The sequence below is a fragment of the Notamacropus eugenii genome, chromosome 5 (genome assembly GCF_028372415.1).
Source record: "Notamacropus eugenii isolate mMacEug1 chromosome 5, mMacEug1.pri_v2, whole genome shotgun sequence".
NCBI classification, from domain to species: Eukaryota; Metazoa; Chordata; class Mammalia; order Diprotodontia; family Macropodidae; genus Notamacropus; species Notamacropus eugenii.
In genome coordinates, this window is record NC_092876.1 from 343895255 (window position 1) to 343912505 (window position 17251).

Consider the following 17251-nt stretch of genomic DNA (forward strand, 5'->3'; position numbering starts at 1 on the left):
AGCCCTGAGGCTGGGAAGCAGCATTTGAATCTCAGACCCCAAGCGCTGGCTGGGCAGATCTGGAGGCAAGGTGGGTGTGGAGAGGACACTCAGAAGTCAAGTCAAGAGAAAATGCCCAGAAAAGGGAAAAAAAAATAAGACCATAGAAGGTTACTTTCTTGGTGAACAGATATCTCCTCCCATCCTTTCTGATGAGGAAGAACAAGGCTTACCATCAGGGAAAGACACAGAAATCAAAGCTTCTGTATCCCAAACATCCAGAATAAATATTCATTGGGCTCAGGTCATGGAAGAGCTCAAAAAGGATTTTGAAAATCAAGTTAGAGAGGTGAAGGAAAAACTGAAAAGAGACATGAGAGAGATGCAAGAAAAGCATGAAAAGCAGATCAACACCTTGCTAAAGGAGACCCAAAAAAATGCTGAAGAAAATAACACCTTGAAAAATAGGCTAACTCAACTGGCAAAAGAGATCCAAAAAGCCAATGAGGAGAAGAATGCTTTAAAAAGCAGAATTAGCCAAATGGAAAAGGAGGTCCAAAAGCTCACTGAAGAAAATAGTTCCTTCAAAATTAGAATGGAACAGATGGAGGCTAATGACTTTATGAGAAACCAAGAAATCACAAAACAAAACCAAAAGAATGAAAAAATGGAAGACAATGTGAAATATCTCACTGGAAAAACAACTGACCTGGAAAATAGATCCAGGAGAGACAATTTAAAAATTATGACTACCTGAAAGCCATGATCAAAAAAAAGAGCCTAGACATCATCTTTCATGTAATTATCAAGGAAAACTGCCCTGATATTCTAGAACCAGAGGGCAAAATAAGTATTCAAGGAATCCACTGATCACCGCCTGAAAGAGATCCAAAAAGAGAAACTCCTAGGAACATTGTGTCCAAATTCCAGAGTTCCCTGATCAAGGAGAAAATATTGTAAGCAGCTAGAAAGAAACAATTCAAGTATTGTGGAAATGCAATCAGGATAACACAAGATCTAGCAGCTTCTACATTAAGGGACTGAAGGGCGTGGAATATGATATTCCAGAAGTCAAAGAAAGTAGGACTAAAACCAAGAATCACCTACCCAGCAAAACTGAGTATAATACTTCAGGGGAAAAAATTGTCTTTCAATGAAATACAGGACTTTCAAGCATTCTTGATGAAAAGACCAGAGCTGAAAAGAAAATTTGACTTTCAAACACAAGAATGAAGAGAAGCATGAAAAGGTAAACAGCAAAGAGAAGTCATAAGGGACTTACTAAAGTGGAACTGTTTACATTCCTACATGGAAAAACAATATTTGTAACTCTTGAAACTTTTCAGTATCTGGGTACTGGGTGGGATTACACACACACACACACACACACACACACACACACACACACACACACACACACACACACATACACGCACACACAGAGACAAAGAGCACAGAGTGAATGGAATAGGATGGGATCATACCTTAAAAATATGAAATTAAGGGGTGAGAGAGAAATGTATTGGGAGGAGAAAGGGAGAAACGGAATGGGGCAAATTATCTCATAAAAGAGGCAAGCAAAAGACTTTTTAGTGGAGGGAAAAAGAGGGGAGGTGAGAGAAAAATATGAAGTCTACTCTCATCACATTTGATTAAAGGAAGGAATAAAATGCACACTCATTTTGGTATGAAAACCTATCTTTCAATACAGGAAAGTGGGTGTGAAGGGGATAAGCAGGGTGGGGGGGATGATGGAAGGGAGGGCAATGGGAGGAGGGAGCAATTTGAAGTCAACATTCTTGGGGAGGGACAGGATCAAAAGAGAGAATAGAAGCAATGGGGAGCAGGATAGAATGGAGGGAAATATTAGTCTTACACAACACGACTATTATGGAAGTCATTTGCAAAACTACACAGATATGGCCTATATTGAATTGCTTGCCTTCCCAAACGGAATGGGTGGGGAGGGAGGGATGAAGAGAAGTTGGAACTCAAAGTTTTAGGAACAACTGTCGAGTACTGTCCTTGCTACTAGGAAATAAGAAATACAGGTAATGGGGTATAGAAAGTTATCTGGCCCTACAGAACAAAAGAGAAGATAGGGACTAGGGAAGGGAGGGATGATAGAAGAGAGGGCAGATTGGTGATAGGGGCAATTAGAATGCTCGGTGTTTTGGGGTGAGGGGAGGGGACAAATGGGGAGAAAATTTGGAACCCAAAATTTTGTGAAAATGAATGTTAAAAGTTAAATAAATAAATTTAAAAACAAAAACAAAAAACAAAACAAAAACAAAAACAAAAAAAAAGCAGGGGAAGGCAAAGGATATAGGATTACAATGAGGAATAATTTACCCAGGAGCTACTGACAGCTAGAGCATCTTCAGCACCTGATCCCCCAGGACTTTTGAACTGGAGTCACCCACTGGGGAGCTGAATTTACATAAAGAGAGTCCCTATAATGGATCTTTAATGAATTAGAAGACTAATTATTACTACTATTATTAATTATTATTATTAGTACTACTGATGAAAAGACTCTGAATTTCATTGGAGTTATAAGAAAAAAAAGTAAACACAAACAAATAATATAAAGGCACTAAAAAAGGATAAACTGTTTACATTCAACTATAGGAGATGATACATATGTTCCCTCCAAATCCTATCATCAACAGGGGTCACAGAGGAAGTCTAATGAGACAAGAATCTTGAGTTGTTCTATATTAATTTTAAGAATAGAGAGGAGTACACAAGCGGTGAGGGAAGACAAAGTAAGATTAAAGACAATTATCTCACATAATCAAAGTACACAAGTAAACATCTATACAATAAAGAGAAGGGGGTTAGGATAAGTGGTTAACATTTGAATCCCATTCCCTTGATCTTGCCATCACCCATAAATGCACCTCCTTCATGTTCATCAGCTCATAAATTCCCTTTTCTGATCACCATCTATGGGCTTTCCACCTCCCCTTTCCAATACCAAACCCTCCTCTTCATCCATATGATGATCTCCGAATCCCTAAATTCTTGGTTTTCTCCAACACCCTTGCACTAGCCACTTGCTCCACTTTTCCCCGTCTTGTGAACTAGTTCAACTTTGTCCTTTTGAGTCCCTTGATCCCTTATCATATCACCAGTTGTGTCCTGCTAAGCCTACAGTTTGACATTCAAAGTCTTTCAGTACCTAGTCCCTCCCACTTTTCTAGCCTTCTTATACCTTACATCTCCTCCTCAGGTACTCTTTGATCAAATGACACTGACTTCCTGGCACTTCCTTGAACAAAGCACTTCATCTCCAAAACCTGGAATGCTCTCTCTCCTCACATCCACCTCCTGGCTTCCTTTAAGTCCCAGATAAAATTCCACCTAATTCACGAAGCTGTTCCCAATTCCTCTTAATTACAATACCTTCCCTTCCATTCATTCTTTCCTATTTATCTTATCTGTAGACTAGTTGTACATAGTTGTTTATAGGTTATCTTCATTAGACAACAAATTTGAAGGCAGAGATTGTCTTTTGCCTTCCTTTGTATCCCTAGTGCACAGCACAATGTCTGGTACTTGGTAGGTGCTTAATAAATGCTTATTGACTCTCGTTTGAATTGATCAAAGGAGGGAAGAATAAATTCATAGTTACACACAGTTGGGCATAGAAATAATTTCCCTCAAGAGAAAAGAGGAGGGAAAGGGAAAAAAGAGAAAGGAGATTAGAAGGAGGGTAGATTAAGAAAGTTTAGATGGCTCAGGTGCCTAGCACACTGGGCCTGGAGTCAAGACCTGAGTTCAGATCTGGCACTTAGCATCTACGTGACCCTGGGCAAGTCACTTAACCTTTCATTTGACTTAAGCCACTGGAAAAGGAAATGGCAAACCACTCTAGAATCTTTGCCAAGAAAACTCCATAATAGGGTCACAAAGAGTCAGATAGGACTGAAGGCCTGAATAACAAAGATCAAGAAAGGGATGTCCTAATGTACCAAAATATTTATGGCTCTTTTTGTGGTGGCAAAGAATGAGAATCAAGAAATGGCTGAACAGGTCAAGGCATACAGATATGATAAAATACTACTGTACTGTAAAAAAAAGAGAATCATCTTCTGAGAGAAACCTGACAAGACTTGTACGTAATGATGCAATTCACTTCTGAAGTGAACAGAAGCAGGAGAACAATTTATAAAATGACAAAAATAAGGTAAAGACAAATAACTTTGAAAGAATAAGGGACTCTGATCACTGTAATATCCAACCATGATTACAAAAGACACATGATGAAACATGTAACCAATTTCCTAATAGAGAGGTAAAGGATTCAGAGCAAAGAATTAGATATATATATATTGTTTTGGATGTGGCCAATATGGAAATTTGTTTTCCATGACTATACATGTTTGTGACAGAGTTTTGTTTTCCTTTTGTCCTCAACTAGAGGTTGGGGATGGGGAGAGAGAGGCTGGGTTGGGAAGTATTGAAAGTGAAATTCTGTTGACTAAAAAAAACCTCATCATAATATTAAAAAAAGAAAGCAACTTGGAACTATATCCAAAAAAGCACAGAAATATGCATATTCTTTGACCCAGCAATACTACTACAAGTCCTACTCCAAAGAGATCAAAGACAAAGGAGAAGAATCCATACACAAAAACATATTTGTAGTAGCACTTTTCATTTTCGTAAAAAACTGGAAACTAAGGAAGGGGTACGCCCATCAACTGGAGAATGGCTGAACAAATTGTGTAATGTGAATGTAATTAAATATTACTGTGCCATAAGAAGTGTTGAAAGCAACGGAATTCAGAGACATCTAAGAAGGCTTGTATGAACTGATACAGACTGAAAAGAATTGAACCAGGAGAATAACAGTAATGTGAAGGAAGATGGCGTTACATAAGAATGGTGATAATGCAGTGACTTATCGTGATTTCATAAAACTAATAATGAAACATGCTTAGCATTCTCTTTGCAGAGAGGGATGTACTATGGGTAATGAATGAGATATTCAGTGTGTAGATTTCTTTTGTTCGACTATGTGTATATGTGCTCTAAGGGAGAGCTTTAGTTAGGGGGAATTGGACATGGGGTAGTTTGTAGACAGTGATAACAATCCCCCACCCAAGGAAGAGCATGTAAAAAAATACACAGTAAAGAAGGAGGAAACTCAGAAAGGGAAAGACAAGTAGGGTAGTTTTGCTACTATTGCATTAACTTTATCATGTATTATAGAAGCTCACAGTTTCACATATAATCCTACTTTTCTGTTCTTTATGTGTTTAAATGTTCATGTTTATTAAATTCACAACAAAAAACAAAAATTTTAATTAAGAAATGCACAATCACTGTAGTGTAGAAATTATGCCATGAGTATCATCTCTTCATGAAATGAAAATTGTTCAAACATAAAGCCTAATTTAATAACTCACCGCTCTCTGAAGGATGACTGCCGCTTTATACTCCTTAAGAGACTGCTTTTGTTGATGAAAGTTCTTCCTCTCTCTGTATCCCCTCCAGTGCTTCTGGATAATCAGTGCTGATTTTTCCTCCAATTCTTGGATGTGTTTTCCCACCTGACCTAAAAAAGACCCCCAAAGAATACAGTAAAACACACTCAATTCTACTGCTCCCAAATTCTGGTATCAAAAGTGTGGCAAATAATTTCTCTAGCTCTTATTCTTGACTCTTCTTTTTTCTTTTTCTTTTAAATTATTATAGGCAACATCATGGCATAGTGGAGAAAAAGCCAGCCTCAGAGATAGGAAGATTTGGGTTCAAGTTCTGCCTGACACATTCTGGCACATGATACTGAGCAAAGTCACTTAGGCAGTGTCTCAAGTGAACCTTTATACTTACAAAGCTGCAGATCTGAATTGGCAAAGGAAGTTTCCTCACTGAGAACATCCTTATACTTATGAAATCACAAGTCTGACCTATCCCCTCAACCCCTTCCCCGCAAACACCTTATCTTTTGTTTTCACACAATTATCATTTCTCCTCCATCTACTCCCCTAACCTAACCCTACTTACCAGTGGAACCTAAGTCAAGTTAACTGATGGACAACTGGCCTTAGAGAGTAACATATCCCATATCCAAAGTCCTCTTTGTTGTTGTTGTTCAGTTGTTTTCAGTGATGTCTGACTCTTTATATCCCCATTTGGGGTTTTCTTGGCAAAAACACTGGAGTGGTTTGCCACTTCCTTTTCCAGCTCATTTTACAGATGAGGAAACTGAGGCAAACAGGGTTAAGTGACTTGCTTAGGGTCACATAGCTACTAAGTGTCTGGGACCAGATTTGAACTCAGGAAGATGAGTCTTCCTGACTCCAGATCCAGCCTTCTATCCACTACACCACCTAGCTGCTCTCCACACTCCTCTACCTGCACAAAGAAAAGGAACATGTATTCCATCCTTTCTTCTCTAGGATCAAGAATCATAATTAAAATCAATCAATATACAGCCTATCGAGTGACAGGCACTGTGAATACTTTTCATTCTTCCTTTCTAATCTCCCTTTGTGTTCTATATCGGCCTTAAGTTTTTAGAGATGAATTCTTTCTTGGGATTTCCTAGGTTATCCAACTGTTTAGTCTTGGTTCTATATCAAAGATATGTCATTAAATATATCTATCTGAAGAACACTGGCCCTTCTTTGGTGGTATTCAGATTGCTGTTTTAGTGGCATTTACCCATTGAGTCAAATTATCACAGCAATGAAAATGGTGACTGCAACCAAAATGACAGGTGCGATATGATGGAATTTTTTTTTTAAGCTGTAAAAGATTCAGTGAGTATTCTTGCAGATGGAACACTCTGGCCTTCCCATAATGAAAGAACAGTAACTTTCACAAGGCAATAAATACATAGAGAGAAAAGAGAATCTCATGAATAACTAGGAAAGTCTCCCAGTGTTTTACTCTATAGGTTCCTAGGCACTCAGGAAGCAGCAGAGAAGAGCAAATGGTTACAGTTTAGAAGTGTGCCCCACAAACACCAGGCTGTTGACTAATGCTGACAACAGTGATAAAGGAAAGTTATGCTGCCATCACTTCCTCTGTTTAAAAGAAAAAGGGCAAGATTTCTGACTCAGTTCTAAGACCTGGATTTGAGTATGACAGTGTGACACTATAAAAGAAAATTATGTCTAGAATTGGAGAACCAGAATTCAAATCGTACCTCGATGTGTAACTTATGTGACCTAAGGCAAGTAACTCTACTTTCCTGGGGCTTAGTTTCATCATATATAAAATGCAGGAGCTAATTAAACTAGATGGCTTCTGAGTTCCCTTCCAGCCTAAATCCATGATTCTGTGTTCCCACAAGTCCTGACCTGGCCACTAGCACTCTGACCATGGATAAATCACTGAAAGTCTCTTAGTTTCAATTTCCTTATCTCTAAAATGGAAAAACAACTACTCCTACTACCTAATTATCATGAGGTAAATTTAGTACAAATGTATCTTAGTACAAATTCCTATGGTACATCCATACCACCTGGTCATTGAGACATCCCTTGAATACCCCTACAGTACCAGAGAACTCACTACCCCCCAAAATAACTAACTTCTTGCTTTTGATAGCTTTTTCCTAGAAAGAATTTTCTCATATTGTGTTATAATCTGTGACTCTAGGTATAAATTAGTGAGACATTAGTGAGACATTCTCTACCTTCAAAGAATGTATGTTCTCTTAATTATTCATTTTTGAGGACATTCCCCTAAGGGCGCTATTATTTAGCTCACAACTATCTCATAATTATCATAAAGCTGTAAAAAGCTTTATGTAAAATCCATACTTATGTCCAAGGCATCTTCCTAATCTACTAGTCTAGCAACTCTGTAAAGAAAAGATACAAAGAACTGTTAAAGATTAACCCATGTTGGCTCACAGTGACCACTGCTTTTCTTGTCAACTATTCTTAAACTCTTTCTTTATTAATGATTTTTGCCAGGAATAGAGGTCTGGCTCATAAGCTTACACTTTAGAAAATCTAACTTCTTTTCCTTTTTGCAAACTTGAGATTTGCCCATCTCAAATTCTGTGACATGTCTCTGTCTGGATCCTTTTTCAGAGATTACCCTGAAAAGCTGATCAGCAATCACACTCACCAGATGTGTCATAATGGATAAAGTGCTGGATTTCAAGCTGGGAAAATCTAACTTCATAACTGCTTCCAACACTTACTACTTGGTGACCACGAACAAAGTTGCTTTTACTTCTCTATGCCTCAGTTTCTCATCCATAAAATGGAGATTATGATACTTATAGCATCTAACTCAACATACTGTTGTGATGATCAAATAATAAAAACACACATAAAATGCTCTACAAATCTTACATCTATAAAATGTCAGTAATCATTGCTATTGTCTTCATACCTTGGAATATCATTTTATTTGAGCCTTGTGACTTAAACCCCCTGAAGGGTAACTAAGTTGTTCTCCTACCATCCTCTCACTTATTTGGGGGTTTCAATTCCCTGCTAATTATTTTTTATCCTCAGTCCAAAGTTCATTCTCATTGACAGATAAAACAAAAAGAAAATAAGAGTTGAGAATTTTTGTGTTCTGTGATTATCATATAATACTTTCTTAGGAAGTCCTCTTGATCTCAACAGTTTTTCAAAATTTCCTTTTGTTGTACTTTGCATTTATTACAAACTTATCCTGAGTTTTTAGTCTTCTTGAAATGTTCCAGGACTATGCCTCTCAATAAACTGTATTTACCCTCACTTATCTACTCAGACTTTCATCTTCTGTACATGTCTTTTTAAAAATCTAGGTTGGCTGATCAGTTCCTTGTGTAACCACACTGGTCTCTTCCAATTGCTTGGCACTCAGTCTTTTCCCAAAAGGTGTAATTTCTATTATATTTCCCACCAAGTGAAGGAGAGATTGCTGAAGAAAAGAGTGGGGAAGGCATTCCAAGGACAGGTGATAACATGCACAAAGATCATCTGGTCCTGGGATTTATAGCTGGACGTGGGTTTTGGGATCACCAAGGCTGGTCCTTTCTTTCTACAGATGAGAAAACTGAGGCCCAGACAAATTAAGTGACTTGCCAAAAGTCACATATATAGTAAATAATAGGAAAATATGATTTAAACAAAGGTCCCATGCCCCAAAATCCATTGCAGATAGGGAAGAAGCGGAGAAGGTGACTGTGGAACGGGAAACAAATACGCTTAGAGGAAGACTTCTGGTTCCCTGCCCCCTTTTTTTTATTAGCAAGCAATTTAAACTGGATTAAGGGAGGTATTAATGTCCCAATTTTTCTACATCCCCTCTAGCATGTCATTTTTCTTTTCTGTCACGTCAGCCAATCTGACAGATGTGAGGATGTATTTCGCTGTTTCTAGTTTGCATTTCTCTAATCATTTGTGATTTAGAGCATTTTAACTACCTGTTCATATCCTTTGATCTTTTGTCAATTGTGGAATGGCTCTTATTATTGTAAATTTGGCTTAGTTCCCTATATATTTGGAAAGTGAGGCCTTTACTAGAGAAATTTGCTGTAAGATTTTCTTCTAGTTTAATTTCCTGCTTTCCTTCTAATTTTGGCTGCATTGGTTTTGTTTGTGCAAAATTTTTAATTTATTTAATCAAAATATCTGTTAACTCTCCTGTGATTCTCTCTATCTCATCTGGTCACAAACTCTTCCCTTATCCATTAATATGATGTCCAATTTTTTCCGTATTTCCCTAATTTGCCTATGATATCATCCTTTATGTCTAAATCATGTACCTATTTTGAGTTTATCTTCCATATGGTGTGAGATGTTGGTCTCTGGCAGACTGCTTTCCAGTTTTCCCAACAGTTTTTGTCAAATAGTGAGTTTCTGACCCCAAATCTTGGCTCTTCGGATTTATCAAACATTAGATTATTATGGCCATTTACTTCTACACATTGTGTACCCAATCTATTTCATTGATCAATCTCTCTATTTCTTATCCACTACTAGGTTGTTTTGATGATTACTACTTTGCAGTATAATTTGAATTCTGGTACTGCTAGGCCCTCTTCCTTCACTTAAAAAAAAAAATTGATTTCCTTGATATTCCTGATATTTTGTTTTTCCAGATGAATTCTGTTACTATTTTTTCTAGTTCTATGAAATAATTATTTGGTAGCTCTATTGGTATAGCAATGAATAAGTAAAATGACTTAGGTAATATTGTCATTTTTATTATATTGGTTTAACCTACCCATGGTCAATTAATATTTTTCTAATCGTTGCTGTTCAGTTGTTTCACAACATCCAACTGTTTGTGACCCCATTTGAAATTTTCTGGGCAAAGAGACCTAGAGAGGGTTTGATATTTTCTTCTTCAGTTCATTCTACAGATGAAGAAATTGAGGCACACAGGGTTAAGTGACTTATAGTCACTGGGTCATATAGTAAGCGTGAGAGGCCAGATTTGAACTCACAAAGATGAATCTTCCTGACTCCAGGCCTGGCACTCTCTCCACTACTCCTCTTAGCTGTCCTCCAATTGTTTAGATCCGTATTTGTGTGAAAAGGTTTTTGCAGTTGTGTTCATACAGTTCCTATGGGTATCATGGCAAGCAGACTCTCAAGTATTTTATATTATATGCAGTTGTTTTAAATGGAATTTCTCTATCTATTCCTGTTGGGTTTTGTTGGTAATATATGGAAATGTGGAAGATTTACATGGTTTTATTTTATATCCTGCAACTGTGCTAATGCTGTTAATTGTTTCAACTAGTTTTCATGTGATTCTCTCAGGTTCTCTAAGTATACTATCAGATAATGTGCAAAGAAAGAGTTTTGTTTCTTGCATATTTTTATTCCTTCAGTTTCTTTTTCTTGTCTTATTGTTATAGTATAATTTCTAGTATCATATTGAATAATAATGGTGATAATGGACATCATATTGCTCAATCCTTAATCTTATTGGGAGGGTTTCTACTTTATGCCCATTACACATAACGCTTGATCTTGGATTTAGAAAAATACTACTCTTTTAAAGAAAAGTACAATTTATTTCTATGCTTGCTAGTGTTTTTAATAGGAGTAGGTCATATATTTTATCAAAAGCTTTTTCTGCATCTATTGAAATAATCATATGATTTTTGTTATTGATAATGTCAAATTATGCTGATAACTTTCCTAATACTGATCTAGCTCTGCATTCCTGGTATAAATCCCACCTGATAAGTGTATGGTCCTTGTGATATTTTGCTGTAATCTCTTTGCTAGTATCTTGTTTAAAATTTTTGCATCAATACTCATTAGGGAAATTGGTCTATAGTTTCTTCCTCTGTTTTTGCTCTTCCTGGTTTAGGTATCAGCACCATATTTGTGTTGTTAAAGGAATTTAGGTTCTTTGCCTATTTTCCCAAATAGTTTATATAGTATTGGAATTAACTGTTCTCTAAATGTTTGGTAGAATTCACTTGTAAATCAATTTGGTCCTGGGGTTCATAGAAAAATTTTAAAGGTATTTCAACAGGTTAGGCAAGAGGTGATAATAGGAACCAATCCAGGGTGGTGGTTGTGTAAATGAAAAAAACAGGACATATATATATATATATATATACATAAGGTAAAACTGACGGGATTTGATGACAGGCCAGGTGAATGAAAGTGAGGAATCTAGGATGATACTGAAGCTTTCAGCTTGGGTGACCAAGAAGATGGCTATGTCCATCACAATAATAAAGAACTTGGGAAGAGTCAAGTTAACAAGCATTTATTATATGCTTACTATGTTCCAGAAGCTGTGTAAGCACTAAGAATACAGACAAAAAAAAGAAGGCAGTTCCTACTTTTTAGGTGGGGAAAAGTAATGATTTCTGTTTTAGACATGTTGAGTCTGAGATAAATCTAGAACCCTCCAGTTTGAGATGTCTAAAAAGCAACGCAGAACTGGAGCTTTGGAGAAAGACTAGAGCTGGATATACAGATCAGGGAATCATCTGTATAGAGATAATTCAGCCCTGGGGAATGATGTGATCAAGTGAAAGAATATAAAGAGAAGAGGCCCCAAGACAAAACTCTGGGAGACATCTACAGTTAATGGGTGTGGCATGGATGATGAATCAGCTAAAGAAACTGAAGAAACTGAAACTAAAGAAACCGATAGGAAGAGAACCAGGAGAGAACTGTGTCCCAAAAACCTAGATGGAGTAGAACATCAAGAAAGAAAAAGTGATCAACATTATCAGTGTTACAGAGAGATCAAAAAGGATAAAGTTTGAAAAAAAGGTCATTAGATTTGCCAATTAAGAGATCCTAGAGAGCTGTCTAGTTGATGAGGATGGAAGTCAAATAGCACAAGACACAGGAGAGGAAGTAGAAGTGCAACAAGTACAGATGGCTTTCTCATGGAATTCAGCCATGAAAGGGAGGACAAATATAGGATAACAGCTAGCAATGATGGTAGAATGAGGGCAGAATGAAGGTTTTTTAATTGTGGGGAAGACATGGGCAGGTTTTATAGGCAGTGGGAAAGGAGTTAGTAGAACGTGAGAGAATGAAAATAAAAAAGTGATTGATTCAATACAGAACTGCTTACCTGGAACCCCTTGTGGTTTCTGAATAAACAAATTTTCTTATATCTCTTTCCTGGATACATAAGAAACTATCAAAGCTGAATGGTACATGCGTCATGGTCAACCCTACTTCCCTTTGCGGTCCTATCACTAGTGGGAGTCTTAAAATAAGATTTTTACCTATCTATGTTGGCTTGTTTAAACATGGACTTTTGATTTTTCCTAATTTAATTGCTTACATTAACTAATTTATCTTAATTATAGGAAAGGGCAAGACCTCAAAGTCTTTAAGCAAATGAGAAAGGAACAACAAATGAGAATGACTGAATAAGTCTGTGGTTAAAAAAAAAACACTGGAAAAATAGTTTTTCAGTAACAGGCAATTACATGGTAACCTCTTAACTCTTACACAACTGATACTGTCACCACTTACCTGGATGGACTATTTCCAGTAAATTTAGCCGATACTCCCGGGATATTCTCATGGCTCTTTGTCTTTGAAGTTGCAACTGTAACCTAAGGTCCTCTTCTTCCTTTTGCTTCTTTACTTTCAGCAGCTTTTGTTCTCGTTTATTTCTAGTAAATGGAAATATTAACCAAGACTCAAAAATAGTATTTAAAAATCATATGGCCATAAACATGTCATTCAATAACCAAATCTGCATTGTCTTAGCCAACATTTATAAAAATACCTGGCATTCTTCAGTCATTCATACTCCTTTGTATCATCACTGACATCTCTAGCAAAGAGAACCAGGATATGTAATACGTCATCTCTTTACAGGGTTATATCAAAACACTGTTTATTTTTTCTTTGCACAGTGCTTGAAATTAGAATATACCCTCACCAACTGAATAGGAATGCCCAGGCTATAATCTCATCATAAATGACCAGTCCTGCCTGATACTGTCACTTAACCATTCAGAGTCTCAGGCAACTAAGGTTGGAAGTTGTAGAAGACACACTATGTTCTCTGAGATAGTTTTCTATACTAATAAAATTATAGTTCACCTTCCTACCTCTCTGGTCCACCAGTACTTTATTTCAAATTCAGTAGGGCAGTAGAAAGAGCAGAGGACTAGCAGTAAGCAAAAACAAGTTCTAGTCCAGGGTCTAGTGAAAGGAGTTTCACTAAATGAACTGGATCAAGTCCTCTGTGTCATGTTTTTTTCTTTTGTAGACTATGGAGTCTGGACCCTTGGGTGAGGAGGAGATTAAGGGATAGGATTGAACAAGATGATCTTTAAAGGCCCTCCCAGCTCTGAAATTGCTTGATTATACAAGATTCATATTTTTTCATTTTTAAAAAACACTGGAAGTAAAATAAGCAAAATAATACTGAAACCATCTCTGAATTTTCAGGTATATTTTTACTTTTTTGGTGGCTTCCTCCTTCCCACTTGGTACCCCACCTTGCAGGGTGTTTGCAATATCCAAAGTCCCATATTGCAGAGTTGCACAATGGCTTGCCCTACAATCATGTTTTTCTAATCTCTTCTCAATTATAATTACCTCTCTTTTTTTTCCTATTTCCTTAGGGAGAGCCTTGTTATATAAATAATGAATTAATCTGATAAAGTAATTTGTGTTAAATATTAACAGTTTAATGTATGCCTTCTCTCAGTCTCATTTGAACAAGGACTTAAAAATACTTTAACACAAAGGAAAATTTGGTATTGTTGAGTCATTTCAGTCACATCCAAATTTTTGTGACCCTATTTGGAGTTTTCACCTTTTCCTTTTCTCACTCATTTTACAGATGACGAACTGAGGCACATAGGTTAAGTGACACAGGATCACACAACTAGTAAGTGTCCAAGGCTGGATTTGAACTCATGAAAATGAGTCCAGTGCTCTATCTACTGTGCCACCTAGCTACTATCCCACAAAGAAGGACTAATGTGCAAATTCTTGCTCAAAGGTTAGGGCTAACCCTAACCCTAAATGTAGGTTAAGTGAGGAATTTGGGGCTATGCAAACTATTAGGAATCTCTTAAATTACATCATGTAGGAAGAGTTAAATCTTCAGATGGCTATATTCCTTGCACAAGCAAAGCCTTAGAGAAAAATGAAGATTCACCACAAGTCCAACAAGAATTTCTAGAAGAGTTGACACATTAATGAAGGAGCTGAAAACGATTTAAAAAATTAAATGAGAGCTATGGAAGAAAGATATGAAAAGAGAATTAACAGCTTAATAAAGGAGATACAAAATCTCGCTGAAGAAACTCCTTGATAATTAGAATTAGCCAAATGGAAGTTAATGACTCCATAACACATCAAAAAACAATATAACCAAGTCAAAAGTAAAAAAAAAAATGTGATCTCATAGGAAAAATAAATGAATTGAAAATAGATTAAGGAGAGAATTTAAGAATCATTGAACTGACAGCCAAGAATAAAAAAAGAGCCAAGACATCGTATTTTATGATATCATAAAGAAAAACTGCCTATGAACCAGAGGGCACAGCAGAAACTGAAAGAATTCAATGAATACTACTTGAAAGAAACACCAAAATGAAAATTTCTAGGAATACCACAGCCAAAATTCAGAACTCGCAGGTCAAGGATAAAATACTGCAAGCAATCAGAAAGAAAAAATTTAAGTACTATGCAGCCATACAATTTAACAGTCATCACTATAAAAAAGAGGAAGGCTTAGAATGTGACATTTCAGAAGGCAAAGAATCTAGGATTACTACAAAGAATAATCTGCCCAACAAAATTGAGCATAAATGGGGGAAAATGAATATATGACAAAATAAAAATCTTCAAGCATTTCTGATGAAAAGATCAAAGTTGGATAGAAAATCTGACATTCAAAAACAGGACTCAAGACAAACTTAAAACGATAAACATGAGTGAGAAATCATAAGGGATTAAACAAGGTAAAACTATTTACGTTCTTCTATGGAGAAAAATACATGTAATATCTCAGAAATTTTATCATCACCCTTTTATCATCAGGGGTCTTATAGGGAATCTAATTAGAAGGCCTGGGTATCATTCTGTTATGTTCGATTTCAAAAGAAGAATAGAAGGTGGGGAAGAGGAGTGCAATATTAAAGAGGGGAAGGGAGAAGAATAGGGAAAATTATCACACATAAACACAAAAGAGTGCAAAAAAGAGTTTATGAAATGGAGATGATATTAAGGAAAGCAGACAACACTTGAACCTCACTTTCAGCTAAATAGGTTCAAGAAGGGAGGAATAAACATATACACACAATTAAGCACAGAAACTCGTCTTACCCAACAGGGAAGTAGGAGGGAAATGGGCTAAGAGAAAGGGCAGGAGTGGGGATATTAAGAAGGAGAAAAGATTAAGGGAGGCAGTGGTCAAAAGCAAAACAGACTTGTAGAGATGGGAAGGTGTAAAAAAAAGAGCAGGATAAATATAAAAAAATAGAATGGAGGGAAATACCCAATTAGTAATCATAACTGTGAATATAAATGGGATGAATTCATTCATAAAACAGAAAAAGATAGTAATCTAGAATAGATTAGAAACCAGATTTCAATATGGTGTTTACAAGAAACACACCTGAAACCAAAAAAAAAAACCCCTCAAAAAAACCATAAGTGTTAGAATAAGGGGCTGGACACATTGTGCGATGAATTAATTAACTTTGATAGACAGTATCCAGGTGGTAGTTCTTATCATACTCTTCCCTGGTGAGACCACATCTAGAGTATTATTATAATTCCTGGTACATTTTAGGAAGGACATTATAAGCTAAAAAGTATAAAAAGAGATGTAACCAGAATGGTGAGGGGAGCCTATAAATCAGGCTACAGTAGTAGTTCAAGTGAGAGGTGATGAAGACCTGAACTATGGTGGTAACTATATGGAGTAGAGAAAAAGGAATATGATAAGGTATTACAGAAGTTTGTGGAGAATATATATAAAAATGGAACTACTAAAACATATCTACCATTGATAAGCCATCTTCCACTAGGAGCTGGACAACATTTACCTTACTATTCTCCACAAAGTTGGTAAAGCCTACATCAGTGACATTCTGCATCCTGCGAGTGGAAGAGAGTATAAGAGAGGAGGATGTATTTTATTTGCAAACTTGTGAAGCACTATCAATGACCCCAAGTTTCTCTCTGAAATAAAGTCCCACAATTTTGAGCATCAATATTTTTCTGGTGATAGAACATCAGTCTACAAGGAATCAAAATTGTGGGTCACCCAAATATGTACCAAATATGTACCCAAATAAATGGGCAATGGTATATCACAAAAGCTAAAGTGTACACATGATGTTATATAAGAGATGTAATCAAAATATAAATAGAAAATAAGTAGGTGAGTTGTGTCATAAAAAATGAATAAGAAAAATAAGAAGTGAAAACAGAGTAGAATCAATTAAATATCTTGCAAAGGATAAACTCCAATCCTATATACCTATTTTAACACTTTTCCCCTTTCCTTTACATCTTTTGTCATTTTTTCTTTCATACTCCCTTTTCTTCAATGTATATTTTGAGAATCAAGGAAAAATATTTTATGTTCTTAAATTTGTCTTGAGATTTTGTATAATTTTATTTGACAATCATAGGCTTTATACTAGGGTAATTTTTGCTTATTATTTCAGCCCCTTGCTTTAAATATAACATGACTTGTTGACTAGCTCTAGGGAGAATTAGTGTTTTAATCTTATCATAACTGAGAAATGCAGCTGGTAGATTTAAGTTACTGAAAGTAGAATAGTTTCAGATGTAAAATTTGTCAACTGCTCTTGATGAGAAAGTTTCAC

General features: G+C 36.3%; 1 protein-coding gene across 9 annotated transcripts in view; it reads right to left on the reverse strand.

Annotated features, from left to right (window-relative positions):
* The window catches only part of IQCB1 (IQ motif containing B1), a 53750-nt gene that overhangs the window by 8436 nt on the left and 28063 nt on the right, over window positions 1–17251 (reverse strand). For all 9 annotated transcript variants that reach the window (XM_072613846.1, XM_072613850.1, XM_072613852.1 and 6 more), the window contains 2 exons: window positions 12918–13060; window positions 5397–5545 (listed from right to left, as the gene is read on the reverse strand). In XM_072613846.1, coding sequence (XP_072469947.1) covers window positions 5397–5545; window positions 12918–13060 — 292 coding nt within the window. The remainder of the gene's footprint in view (window positions 1–5396; window positions 5546–12917; window positions 13061–17251) is intronic.